Genomic DNA, 12,725 nt, shown 5'->3' with positions numbered 1-12,725 from the left:
GTTGTGGAGTACAAGAAAAGTCTGCTTCACAACTCCTACATGATGTTGCGGCAACTGCTAAAGTCGGCAGCTGAATGGATACTTGCAGAAAAGCGTCTAAGCAATATAAATGCTGGTCTAGAGAGCAGCATAGGAAGTCAGGAATTCAAATACGAGAAAATCACCAAATCTCGGCAAATAAGGCTCTTGAAGCTACCACGACAAAAATCTCTAGATGAGGTCTGGTGCGAAATAATTGTCGTATCGCTTGATCATCCCCCTGCTTGCGGTGCGATCTCATATACCTGGGGTTCTAGCGAGAAAACGCACGAAATACTCCTTTCGGGAGCTCGATGCGCCGTCTCTTCGGTTGTTCATGAAATATTGCAAGGACGGAGGTCCGTTTGGACAACAAAGTGGCTTTGGATTGATTCTCTTTGCACAAATCAGCAGGATGACGAAGAGAAGAGCGAACAAATACAGCTTATGCGAGATATATACCATAATGCAGTGCGAGTTCTGGTATGGCTAGGGCCCTTGGATGATGCTCATTTAGGGATCAAATTCTTGAGGGATCTCCGATGGATGATTAACATGCACAATATCTCTGTCGAAGAGCTACATGAAAAATTCAAGGCTGAGAACCGTAATCAGCAACGACTAGCTGTAATCAAGTTACTGGATCACCCTTGGTTCAATAGGGTTTGGATAATTCAAGAGGCCGCCGTTGCTAACGACGTTCACATCCTCGTTGGTGGACATTATCTCGACTGGAGTGAGCTTAAAGCATGTATGCGCGCCTTCGGACTCCCCGGCATGGACCCACTCCTAACCATCGTTTGGAAAAATTGTGTTGATCAAGCGGACTGGACAAAAGTTGGCAACGCGATAGTTTTATCAGAGGCAAAGGAATTTATTCAAAAGGGCGGGCGGCTTCGTCTCCGCGACATCCTCTTTGCGACCATGATGTGTGGGGCTACCAATCCGAGGGACAAAGTCTATGCGTTACGTGGAATTTGTAAAGATGCTGACAACGCCGCGCTGATTCCGGACTACTCCAAGACAGTTCAACAAGTATATAACGAAACCGCTCGATACCTTCTTTCTGAGTCCGATCCTTTGCGTATTTTAGGTGCTGCTGGAATCGGCAGCGCCAGAAGCGTAGAAGGACTACCGTCTTGGGTACCAGATTGGAGCCCCAGAGTACACGCACCTCTCAGCGCCGGATACAATGCTGCCGATAAGTCTGAGCAGAGTATCAGCATCAGCGCCGTCCAGAATATCCTCACCGTGGCGGGCATGCATGCCGACGAACTTAAAGAAACTGGATCAGTGCTTGCAAATCCTGCATTGGTAAGATCCACACACGCAGAAAGTGCGCGAAATTTTATCAGAGAGTATCTATGGTACGAAGAGGCTCGCATATTAGCCACCGAAAGCGCGAATAATCCTTATACAGATGGCAAACCGCTCTCCGAGGCGCTGTGGAGAACATTGGTAGGAGGTATTATAGATCATACAAGGCCTGCACCACCAGAGTATGGCAAATACTACCAAGAAAATATGACGCTACGCAAGGAAACTATGCATATTCTTGAGAGGGTCGCGGAATCAGAAAATGAAAGTCTAATACAGAACGATAACAGTCCAGTACCTCGGGAAGAATTAGCACAGCGGCGAAAAACAGATTGCGATGTCCGTTTGGCTTCGACATTCAGGCCGAGTAGCTTTGCACAAACGTTTTTGTGTAACTCGCCAGGGTTTTATTGGACTTGTTCCGGAGCATGCTATGCCAGGAGAATGATTTGCATTTTTAAAGGTGCCCGAGTGCCTTTCCTGCTTCGTCAGAACGCGGAAGTGGGAATCAGAGGTACTTCTACACAGACATACCTCCTTGTTGGAGAATGCTATATCCACGGCATGATGGATGGTGAGATGATGGAAGGGGTGGAGCATTTTCAAGAGTTTAATATACAGTAAGCTGGTTGCATGAGAGGATGTCCTGTTTTTACTATTTGTAAAATATTATACAAGAGTCTATACGTCTATCGTTATCTCCAAGGCCGTTTCAATGACGGATGCACCATGCGCAATCTTCCATATACTGTTTAGCGCGTTCCTCATCCAGCATTGCCCCTAGGTATCACACCCATCAACATAGCCTCGATTCGAGGAGGGATCCAACAGTTCTAGTGGCTTATCTTTCTTCCAAATGCTTCTTAGTACTCCTTACTTCGGAGCAATCCTCTATCATCGCACAGTATTTTTGCCGTTCATGCTCGATCCAATTAAAGTAAATAGTCTAAGCCACACCTCCAAACAACCATAGCACTACGGCTTCAGCTTTTGCTCAGATGGTGAGGTTTAATTATTTCACAACGACAAAGTAGTGTGCTTTTTATACGGTGCCTAATACTTCACAGGCGAGTTAAGCTATTACCTCCAATGAGCGGACGATAACCTTGGTTTTTATCAGGACGCTCGCTATTCGACTTGCATTCTTGGCGCTAACAAATTTAGTCTTTCAAAGAAGGCCTACTCGCAGCCGGAGTTTCATGTATAGGCGTTTGCTATCTACACTAGAACCACATGCTCCAATCTTTGATCTTTTGGCAAGCCTTTTCAGGAATCGACATGAACCAAATACCTTTCGATTCTCGGTTCTACAGCTTACCGGCTGCCGTATCCCAGTTACTCCCGAGCCATCACTTACTCCTGAAGCTCCAGGAGATGCATTTGAGAGCTCCCTAGATATTCGCCCACTGAAAATGTGCCATGAGGATCTTGTTGTCAAATGTGGGACGTCTCCTGGAACGAAGGCCTGGATTATTTGGATATGGCATGTCGGTCGAGCGGTCTCTACCTTAGCTATGCTTGACCAATCAGTTGGAACGATTTATCTTGTAATTCGGCGGTTCACAGTCATCGAGGAAGCATGGTTATTATTAGACGTTTGGAACTGTTATGTTGCCATTTCAGGGGCTATGGCAGCCACCATTTCCCTAATCATTATAATTTTCGAGAGCGAGGATCAATGGGCTTACCCTGGAGCCTGCGCTATTCACGATACAAAATTCGGAGTCTGCTCTCGCTTCGAAGACCTCGGTCCAGAAATGCAGATGCTCTGCTGTTACATCGTTGATTGCGCTTTCTATAACCGGGCATTCCGTCCACCAGGTAGATTCTGGGCTTAGATGTGGTGAATGCTTGACCCCATCCCCACTTCCCCTAGTGGCTAAGGAAAAGAAATGGCATGGGCAGCAGCCAGTGGTTTTACTTATTATCTATTTACTCACAAACGAGATGAACAAGCCTTGGAGACTTTTCCCGGCAATCCTACTTCTGGTGGACATTGTGGCAATGTGGAACACCGATCGCTCAGATATTGGAGGATTTGGACCCTCCAAAACCAGAACTTGAAAACTGGATGTGGAATGATAAATTGTCGTACACGCTTTTTGTTTACTGAAATAAGCAGTATGAGGCTCTACTTCTTTTAGATGAAAAGGATCAAATAGATTCTGTAGGATCTTTCAAGTGGACGGCAGTCCACCCAAGTTCCAAGAGTAGGGCAAGCTAAAGAACAGACACTCTAAGTGGAACGGGGTACGCGTATGCAAATTAAAGGGATGTGGTATAATTATTCCGAGCTTATGTATGAAAATGGATGCCGGATGTGAATAGGTGAAGGGTTCCGACATGCACCGCACATACAAAACGGGAAATCAGTGTTGCAAGTGACATGTACTCCTGACTTTGACAAGTGACGGGCGAGTTTTGATATATAAATTACCTCCCTACAGGTTTATATCTTGTGACGAGCGAGTCTTGGCGTCCCAACAATCAGATTTGTTGACAGCCATAGAGAGGCGTGCATATGTGGCAGGCAACCTCTGGTTTCAAGTGCTGACTGATGGCGCCTGACGATGCTGCGTCGCACCTTTCCATTATTTAATACCTGCCTGTACATACTCTGTCCCTTTAAACATGCCCTTCCCCACAGGATTCTCATAGGTACCGTTTCTTGACCTTCATTTGGACCCTGCAGATTCGCCAACATGCTGGATCCATTCCCTGTCGCTGCCCCACCGGCCCTTGCCAAGGTCACGCAACGCTTTGCGGATTATTTCTCCCTCCCGACACTCCCTCTACATGTCCACGAGCTACTATTCGCCTTCGTTTTTTATACCGTCGTTCAAAAATACATTGCTCCGCCGATATCCATTCGCCTCTTCCCCACTATATATCCGAAATTTAATGCCCGCGCAAAATTAAACTGGGACGTCCATATTGTGTCGTTTGTCCAGTCGACACTGATAAATACCCTAGCGCTATGGGTGATGTGGAAAGATGAGGAGCGAGGGGCTATGGACTGGGAGGAGAAGGTGTGGGGATACACAGGAGCTTTAGGGCTGGTCCAAGGATTCGCAGGAGGCTATTTCCTCTGGGATCTGTTTGTCACGCTCGCCAATGTAAACATCTTCGGCGTAGGGATGCTGGCCCATGCCGTCAGCGCTCTCTTTGTATTCTCTCTTGGGTTCGTACGTCTATCCCAAAGCCTCCTTTGACGAGACGTTCTCTGCTAATCCGAGTCCTTGATTCACAGCGACCCTTCCTGAATTTCTACGGCCCGACCTTCATCCTCTACGAGCTCTCCTCTCCCTTCCTCAATATTCATTGGTTTTGCGACAAGCTCAACCTTACTGGCTCCAAAATCCAGCTCTACAATGGCATCATGCTCCTCTTCACCTTCTTCTCCTGCCGCCTTGTTTGGGGCTCCTACCAATCCATACGAGTTTTCACAGACATCTTCCACGCTATGCAGCACGGCGCGAGCGTTACAAATAGCAGAGCTACTCCAAACACGGGAGAGGCTAAGAGCGAGGTCATGCGTTTTGCGGATAATAGGGTGGTGCCTGCGTGGCTGGGGTTCAGCTATTTAGGCGCGAATATTGTGCTGAATAGCTTGAACTGGTTCTGGTTTGCCAAGATGATCGAGACGGTGCGGAAGCGGTTTGATCCACCTCTAGGCACCAAGGGCACGGAGAAGACAAAGCATAAGGAAAAGGTGCTGGTTGAGGGTATTGACGTCGATACGGATGTCGATGCGGATGTTGATGGAGTTACTGTCAAATCGACAGGCGTGGTGGGGTCCGACGCGACCCAGATCGCCAGGGAAATATATGCGGATGGAAGGACAACGGTGGAGGTTGAGAAGAGAGAAGTGAGGAGTCGGAGGCGGGGTTGATGAAGGCGTTTTAGAAGGGTTCATGGGAGACACTAGATAGAAGAAGGCGCTCTTTATTCTTTACGAGCTGGGAACGTGCATTTAGGTTTCTTAGAGTATGGCATTACGAAGGTCTCTGCGGGTTTCTCTTGCATTTGGCTCTTCTTGTCTGGTCTTCACTTGCTCTGCATATTCGTAGGTTAGCCGGTTTGGTGAGAATTGTAAGATATTTCCAACGCGGGTCTAGAGCCATGAGGTTGCACAGCGTGGCGTAACCGATACAGTATCTTGGTAGGTTCCTTGTCATCTTTCTGTTGATTAGTTGATTCTCTCTTCGCCTTGCACTCCATCTCAGCCTACAAGTTGAGCTAGTTACTCGACATGAAGCGCTCAATATGTTTTGATTAATTAATTTACGTCAAAAGGCTACATTTATCATTCAGCAGTGCAAAACGTTCTTACGACGAACTTCGTCGACCCATATCTCGAGGAATCGCCAAACATCGCACCGGTCTCTGAAATAAACGGTGGCGTGGCGAAACTATGCCAACGTTGCCAAGTTATCGCGGCCGAACATCGTTTCCCGGCTAGCACAGAAATGCTCGAGAATGGCGAGATTACGTTAGATCTCAATTGCACAACAGAAGATGAGCCTGAAATTGTTAAAGGCTGGAGAGCCTTCCGGGGCATCAAAAGGCCTATTGCCAGAATCTCCCCCTCTACAGTACACACTAGTTGATACCTTCCATACTTACCAGTCCTCAAAGCTTCAGCTACTTCCGGGTGCGATCTCTACAATCTCTTGAGAAATTGGCTATTGAAGTGAGTGGATGTGTGCCAAAACAATTCGTCCTACACCATACCGGGCCCCATCATCATTACATTGAGATATGTGTGCAAATTAGATGAAAATCACTGGGAAGGGAGCACTCTTATTCAAGTTCGATGTTCGAGCCCCTATGCTCTGCGAATGACATGTCAGTTTCCAGAGATACCCAGGACCAATTTCCCATTAAACTTTGATTTTGATCCTCGCCGATGCGGGTGCGTTACATAGCCTTACCATGACAGACCTGCAGACCTCCATGCCTGCACGTCTATATGTCGGCATAAACGCTTCCATACCTCCATAACCGCACGTCTACACGTTCACCTGATACCGCCGTGTCCCTCTCGCGCCTCGCCTTGCTCGCCTCCCTCCAGACCTTGCCACCGCCTCCTAACCTCTACTACCACCACCTCTAGACTATGCCGAAATGTGAGCGTGAAGGCGTGGAGGTATGGAAGGCATGGAGGTGTGTAGGCGTGCATGCCCGCGTGTGAGCATGGAGGCGTAGAGGCATGAAGGCATAGAGACGTAGAGGTATAGATAGATGGAGGCGTGGAGGATCTTAAAAGGTCATTCCCGTTGACATTTTCTACCAAATACCTACAGCTCCTTTTATCCTACCTAACCGCAACTCCCTCTCCAATCCTAAACACACACCCATCAGCTTCCTTGGTTATTCCCTCAAAGAAAATCTTACACCTCACAACGTCATACGCAGACGTCTCATACAGCATCAAGTCCTCCTCTTCCCACCTGGTCTTCACTAAATACGCTTTGCCCTTCACCACATCCATATTTCCACTATCAACGAGCGCCTTATACTCTCCCCACCTCTTTACCTTCCCTCCCCGAATCCAAGCATCCCTTAATTCTATCTTGTCTTCGAGCGAGAGGCCCAGTACCTGTCGGAGGATATAATAGTTGTCTTCCGGATCAGCAAGCACGCCATAGAAAAAATACCACACCGGATACTCATCCTGGCCCGGCCGAAACACCTCTTGAGAGTCTCTCAACGGTCGGTACTGTGGCAGCGTGGCACTGCTTATTCCGAGCCTAGGCCAAGGACCACAAGCATCAAACTCCTTAATGGCCCTATTCACATTAATAAAAAAGAAGGATGCCGATAGCCTCTGCTGAGCAATCCAATCTTCAATAGCACATCTCCCCCTTAACCCAACACGGCACATCGGTACCCCTTTTCCCGTCTCCTCGGACTTGCCCTCCTTGATCTCTGGCACGTAGTCTAAGGCTGCGGCCTCTTGGACCTTTGCAGCGGTATCCAGAGGGTAGGCAAGGANCATGTAGACGGTCTGTCGGAGTTCGGATGGTGTGAATCTCTGGCTGAGTTTCTTCGTCCGGTTGATGTTGACGAGGGCAGCTTCTCCTTCAGCGCGTGTATAGCCCAATGCTGTCCATTTTTGAACGGCCTGCTCGCTTAAGTTGTCAGAGCTACAAACAGCAAGAGCCATATCCTCAAGTACGTCGAGAACGTTTGAGTCCATTGTGAGATCTGAATAGAGTGTTGGTAAACTTCGGAAAAGAAGTGTATTTGCTTGAACAGAAAATATTGTAGGTGGGCGGTTTGTGTGAACAGGAACTGGCTAGCTTTACCATCGTTGAAGCCTCTGAGTCATTCCGAATCTAGTCGATTCTAGATTCTGTTAATTTTGTGGAGCTATCCACGGTTAGGAGAGAGTTTTACGCAGATTTTTATTTAGATAAAGCTAAGTACAGCGGGATCTTAATTTATTTGTACGCAGAAATACGAAGCTAAGGCAAAGGCTCGGATAGCGACAATGGCAAGTTATTCCTTGACCCGTCAGGGCGAGCAGAGGGGAAGGCCTGTGCGCGAACACCAGAATCAGAACAACGCGTAGAATTCAACCATCAAATACACCACCACCTTCTAATCACGCTAGAATCGATGCAGATCTTGTTCAGAAGACCCAATATAAGATTCCCCCAAATAAGACGGCGAAAAAACCACCCTCGAAGCCTTGGCCACTCCCCGAATTTTGTATTCCTGAGCACGGCTACCAAATCCTACTAATCTGATTGGTGGGCTCTTATCGATAACCTACGTGCCCAAGTTGACGGGTTAGGGGATACCACCAACCCGGCGCTGTTTGAAGTGGTTGGATAGGGTCCAGAAATAGCGGGTAACCTAAGCGGGTCACTCGCCCTCCCTACTAGCCTTGGCCACATACAGTATAGCTCTTGGGTAATTTATCAGCAGAAGAAGCTGCTAGAGCACTACCTATAGGTAATATAAAGTAATTAATGCTACGATAAAGAGGTATACACCTCCTAAAAATGCCAAATCTTATACGCCAAAACCGTGGCCACCATCCACCCCCTATTCAGTACCCAACTCTCATACCGTGAGCATGATATTGCCTACTCCTTAAACCGCTACACTGGCTGGGCTCATAGGAGGATTAGCAGCTCTCTTGGTATATCAACGCAAGGGATACCTAGGTAGGCTGCTGACTACTACCAGTTGAATTCAGTTAAAATAGTTGCCAAGATCTTAATATTGAGTTAATTAATTTAATCAATTGAGCTTCCTGCTTACAAAGCTTTTAATTCAACCAACTCGAGGCCTCAGTTGAGTTGAGTTGATTGATTTGCAACCCTGTGGCGAAGAACCAATAAAATATTCTCATTCAATACTCTTACAAAGAGATGCCTTTACAATGCCTAGGTATGCTCTCAGAGTAGGAGGAACGGAGCAGTTTAGGGCGTACAGCAAAAAATCTAAAACGTACTCGTACAAACAAGTGACATCAGACTTAGATATCTTGGTAATGTCGGTGAGAGGAGATGCTAACCATCCTACCTTATTTTAATATCTTATGCTGTATTAGAACAAAGTCTTTTATGATCCAATCTTAAAATTTAGCTGCAAGAATTTTTGCGATGCATTGTATCGCAGTTCTTTGCAGCAGCGGAATGACCACTAGGAATAGTTTCTCAAGCTCTTTTCTGCGTAGGAGCAGGTGTCCATGATTCTGGCTGCCAGTCTTCGCTCGGTCCGCCTCTTGGAGTCTTCTTCCATGGTGATTCTTTGATGTCCTTTCCGGTCTGTTTGCCTTTAATTGTATTATCAATATCTGCCTGGCCGCTCACGTTACTTGGCGCGCCCTTGCTAGATATCGGCGCCGTCTGTCCAACGCTCCCTGCCGGGTCTCGAGAGGTGAGCATTTGTATAGGCTGTTGTTTTTCAGGAGGGTCGAGAACAGAAGGCTTGGATGCCCATCGCTCGTCTGCGACTGCAGCTAAGATCTTCATTCGCTCTTGTCTTATTTGATCAGCTTGTTGTTCGACAAGGGACGGAGGGTCGAATCGCGTATGACGGAGCCATTGCATCCACTGAGCTGTTAAAGCAGTATGTCAGCTCCTCCTCTTCTCGGTGTATAGTATATGCTTCTGGAGGTCGGCTCGCTAGGTGTTTAATCGAGGAGCGGTACGTACGGGAAACGTTTACATCTCCATAATGTGTTCGACGGCTATATTTTGCTATGCGGCGAAGACGATTGGAGTTCATAGCATCTTTGAACTCCCAAAATGTATTTCCCGATAGATCAAAGCCTGCTTTGGTAAGTTAGAGGTTGAGTACTGAAAGAATTGGCAAGAACAAGATTGTTCAGTTACAGCCTGACCCCAAAACAACGTATTGGAACAAGTATGCAGAATAGCATTGATGTATCCAGAATAGAGGAGCTCATGCACGGGCATAAAGAACTGTAAGGCGGTTATATTTATCCCGAAATGACATGCCGATTTCATGAGGATTGCCCTACGAAAAGTCTCACTGACCTATTAACCACCTCTTCCTCCACGGGAGCCTTAGCATCTTCCATTTGTACCATACCCTTCGTATTGAACCTGGTGGCGAGGGCATTGTTGTATTGCTGCAATGTCGAGCATCAGTTTTCTCATTTCTCGCAATGGAACGCGACGAAGAAATGACGACGTTTGTGGCTAGGGATGGCGCACTGCACCGCCATTCCTTACATTCCTCCGCCTCCCCGCCATAGCCCGCAGCTTGTTCCTGCAACGAGCCCAGCGTAAGACAATACGTACACCTATACCTAAGTTGCCACTATTTGGCACACACCTATGCACTCCATACTGCACTCTCTTCAAACTCCGCTGTCTGCCTGAGATTTTTCTCCCCCGTGCTCAAGCTCGACTCCCAGAAAGCCGCACTTCCGCATTCACAAAGAAGTGTCCACCACGATGGCGTCTGTATCGTCGTTAGATCAAGATATGAGAAAATTACGCATGTCTCGGTACACTCCGCAGGCTGCGAATGAGGCAAGAGCTTGGATCGAGGACACTCTTGGGGAGAGGCTGCCTACTAGAGATTTATTGGATGCGCTTAAGGATGGGACAGTGCTGTGCAGGTACGTATATCTCCTCATATTCCTCTGGAAAATGCAAGTGTCTAATCAGAGCTACCTAGGCTTGCCAACCTTGCTGTCCCTTCTCCAGGTGTAAAGTTTAAGAAATCTCCAATGCCCTTTATACAGATGGAGAATATTTCCCACTTTCTCCGGGCTTGTGAACTGCCTCCACTGAACCTCCCGGCCCACGACCGATTCCTCACTGTCGACTTATATGAATCAAAAGACCCAGCCCAAGTTTTACAGTGTCTTGGTGCATTTAGCAGAGTAGCAAATTCCGTTAACCCCTCGAAATTTCCAACAACAATCGGCCCTAAGCGCACCGGTGCGTTGAGTCCTACAACTACGGGTCCAGCAAATACTACCAATGGAGGGCTCAGCTCTAGCGGATATAGCCGTAGCAGAGGTGTTAGCACAGCGAGCCGTAGTAGTGGCTCTTCAACGTTCAATCCGCTATCACGACCGCCACCTGCTGAGAGAACTCTGAGCCCCGCGCTTACCGGAGGTTCGGCATCATCAAAAGCTACTGATGGTGGATCGAAATCCCCTCAAGGACCAGTTAGCAGCTGGAGTAAGAGAAGCGATGAGGGTATCACTGCGCCAGCTTGGAACATACACCAGTATGGATATATGGGAGGTGCTAGTCAGGGCAATCAAGGTATTGCATTCGGAGCGAGACGTCAGATTACAACTGCGGCGCCNCATGTGCCCAGTCTAGCGGAGAAAGAGAGGAAGAGGAGAGAACAAGAGACTGAGGATGAACGTCTGCGTCTGCTAGCAGAAGAAGCGGAGAACAAACGCCGGACAGAGCGAGAGGCTGAAGAAGAGCGCGCTCGTATTGAGGAAGAGCAGATGTGGGAAGAGGAGACGCGGAGACAGCGGGAGGAAGAAAAACGACGAGTGGAGAAACAGAAGCGGGATTGGGAAGAACAAGAGAGGCGGTGGAAGCAAGATGAGGAACGGAGGTTAAAAGAAGAGAAAGAAGCCCAAGAACGTATCGAAAAAGAGACGCAACGAAAACGGGGCCTAAGCGACGCAAGGTTAAAGGGGCAATTCTTAAGCCAGTACCAGGCAGAGCAGGCTGGCAAGCCAAGAAGCCGGCGAAACAGTCAGAATGACCCTGAACGGAATGCGGAGCGTGAGCGCGTCCGGGAACTCGAACGCCAGCTCGAAGAAGCCAAAGAACGTGAGCGCCAATATCAGCTTGAGCGCGAAGACCGTCTTCGAGACGACGAGCGTCGGGCACAGCGTAAAGCGCGCTCAACATCTCGAAGCCGTCCTCAACCACCACCTCGTAACCCGTCGCCAAAAGACAGCGATGTCTCTTGGGCAGGCGATGAGCGCGAGTACCTCCGCCAACAATGGACAGACAACCAAACCAAGCCCACCATCTCTCCGCGTCCTCTCCCTGACCCCGCCACCGCAGCGCCACCCTCTCTTCCAACCCGTCCCCTCCCTGAGCCATCTGCACGACCACTCCCAGACCCTTCTAACTATACAAGTACCAAATCCACATTGCTCCCTAACCGCACTGCCCGCTTCCTCGCATCCAACACTCCGCCTGTAACCCCCAAACCCGCTACCCATTTTCCATCCGAGATGGGGCTTACCTCAACTTCCGAACGTGCAGCAGAAGATGCTCGGCGCACTGCCTCACAGCAGAAAACCAAGGCTGGTGGTTGGGCTTCGAAGTCACTCCTCGAGCGCGAGATGGAGCGGGAGCGAGAACGCCAGCGTGAATGGGAAGAATCTCAACGGGCATCCCAGAATGCGCCACGAGATCCGAATGAGGGTGTAGGAGAAGGCCAAAGTTGGGATATCAACCAGTATGGGTATATTGGCGGCGATTCACAGAATAAGGTGGGCACAGGCATTGGATTCGGAGGACGACGGCAGATCATTGGGCCGAGGCCAAGGCCATGAGATAGGGATGGGTAGGGAAAAGCTAGACAATTTTCTTGTTTCATTTCTTCTTGGGTTTAGCCTACGGAAAGGAGTCGAAGCGTTGAACGGCCGTAGCTTGAAGGCGACTAGGCCAAGCTTCTTGGTATCATCTTCTTGGTGTTCTCACACCCTACAGCGTGGCTATTACGCTACCAAGTTTTAATAGGGCAATCTGCCTTTCCTCTCTGATGTTGAGTGCCATTGAGCACTGCACGTCGATAGATATCATCTTGCTTCATGTCACATCACCAGCGTGCGACTGCTGTAATTAGGCCTTTGAATACGGGCGATAGTTTTGATTACGTCCCATGTCTCCAAATCGATCAGCAAAGCTTAG

The 12,725-nt window shown here is 48.4% G+C and overlaps 6 protein-coding genes across 6 annotated transcripts; 4 read left to right on the top strand and 2 right to left on the bottom strand.

Annotated features, from left to right (window-relative positions):
* Positions 1–42: 42 nt before the first annotated feature.
* K441DRAFT_533698 (HET-domain-containing protein) lies at positions 43–1,185 on the top strand (the record flags this gene model as incomplete). The annotated part of the gene is made up of 1 exon (XM_067642301.1): positions 43–1,185. A coding segment is annotated over one exon (1,143 nt), but the record flags the coding sequence as incomplete, so codon positions are not given.
* Positions 1,186–2,732: 1,547 nt separating this feature from the next.
* K441DRAFT_651401 (uncharacterized protein) lies at positions 2,733–3,256 on the top strand. Its single transcript, XM_067647185.1, has one exon. The coding sequence runs from the start codon at positions 2,748–2,750 to the stop codon at positions 3,171–3,173; it is 426 nt and encodes a 141-aa protein (XP_067509975.1). The 5' UTR covers positions 2,733–2,747; the 3' UTR covers positions 3,174–3,256.
* A 644-nt stretch (positions 3,257–3,900) lies between these two features.
* Positions 3,901–5,597, top strand: K441DRAFT_651400 (DUF887-domain-containing protein). Its single transcript, XM_067647184.1, has 2 exons — positions 3,901–4,520; positions 4,586–5,597. Exons 1-2 carry the CDS (start codon positions 4,038–4,040, stop codon positions 5,225–5,227), a joined length of 1,125 nt encoding a protein of 374 aa, XP_067509974.1. The 5' UTR covers positions 3,901–4,037; the 3' UTR covers positions 5,228–5,597.
* A 1,011-nt stretch (positions 5,598–6,608) lies between these two features.
* Positions 6,609–7,608, bottom strand: K441DRAFT_651399 (uncharacterized protein). Its single transcript, XM_067647183.1, has one exon. It carries the CDS (start codon positions 7,535–7,537, stop codon positions 6,653–6,655), a length of 885 nt encoding a protein of 294 aa, XP_067509973.1. The 5' UTR covers positions 7,538–7,608; the 3' UTR covers positions 6,609–6,652.
* A 1,400-nt stretch (positions 7,609–9,008) lies between these two features.
* On the bottom strand, positions 9,009–9,939 carry K441DRAFT_683811 (uncharacterized protein; the record flags this gene model as incomplete). The annotated part of the gene is made up of 3 exons (XM_067651728.1): positions 9,009–9,412; positions 9,510–9,626; positions 9,855–9,939. The coding sequence occupies 3 exons, from the start codon at positions 9,937–9,939 to the stop codon at positions 9,009–9,011; spliced, it is 606 nt and encodes a 201-aa protein (XP_067509972.1).
* Positions 9,940–10,060: 121 nt separating this feature from the next.
* On the top strand, positions 10,061–12,709 carry K441DRAFT_692300 (uncharacterized protein). The gene is made up of 2 exons (XM_067652558.1): positions 10,061–10,444; positions 10,504–12,709. The coding sequence occupies exons 1-2, from the start codon at positions 10,278–10,280 to the stop codon at positions 12,365–12,367; spliced, it is 2,031 nt and encodes a 676-aa protein (XP_067509971.1). The 5' UTR covers positions 10,061–10,277; the 3' UTR covers positions 12,368–12,709.
* The last annotated feature ends 16 nt before the right edge of the window (positions 12,710–12,725 follow it).

This window comes from Cenococcum geophilum (genome assembly GCF_001692895.1).
Source record: "Cenococcum geophilum 1.58 unplaced genomic scaffold K441scaffold_2, whole genome shotgun sequence".
Taxonomy (NCBI): Eukaryota; Fungi; Ascomycota; class Dothideomycetes; order Gloniales; family Gloniaceae; genus Cenococcum; species Cenococcum geophilum.
Note: the sequence above shows the minus strand (reverse complement) of the source record. Positions and strands in the feature narration are given on the sequence as shown.

What these genes read in the sequence shown, in the direction of transcription:
- K441DRAFT_651400 (XM_067647184.1), top strand. Translation starts at nt 4,038, where the DNA reads ATGCTGGATCCATTCCCTGTCGCTGCCCCACCGGCCCTTGCCAAGGTC. An exon ending in TTGTATTCTCTCTTGGGTTC is followed by an intron (nt 4,521 to 4,585) that starts GTACGTCTATCC and finishes CTTGATTCACAG; the next exon opens with CGACCCTTCCTGAATTTCTA.
- K441DRAFT_651401 (XM_067647185.1), top strand. Translation starts at nt 2,748, where the DNA reads ATGTGCCATGAGGATCTTGTTGTCAAATGTGGGACGTCTCCTGGAACG.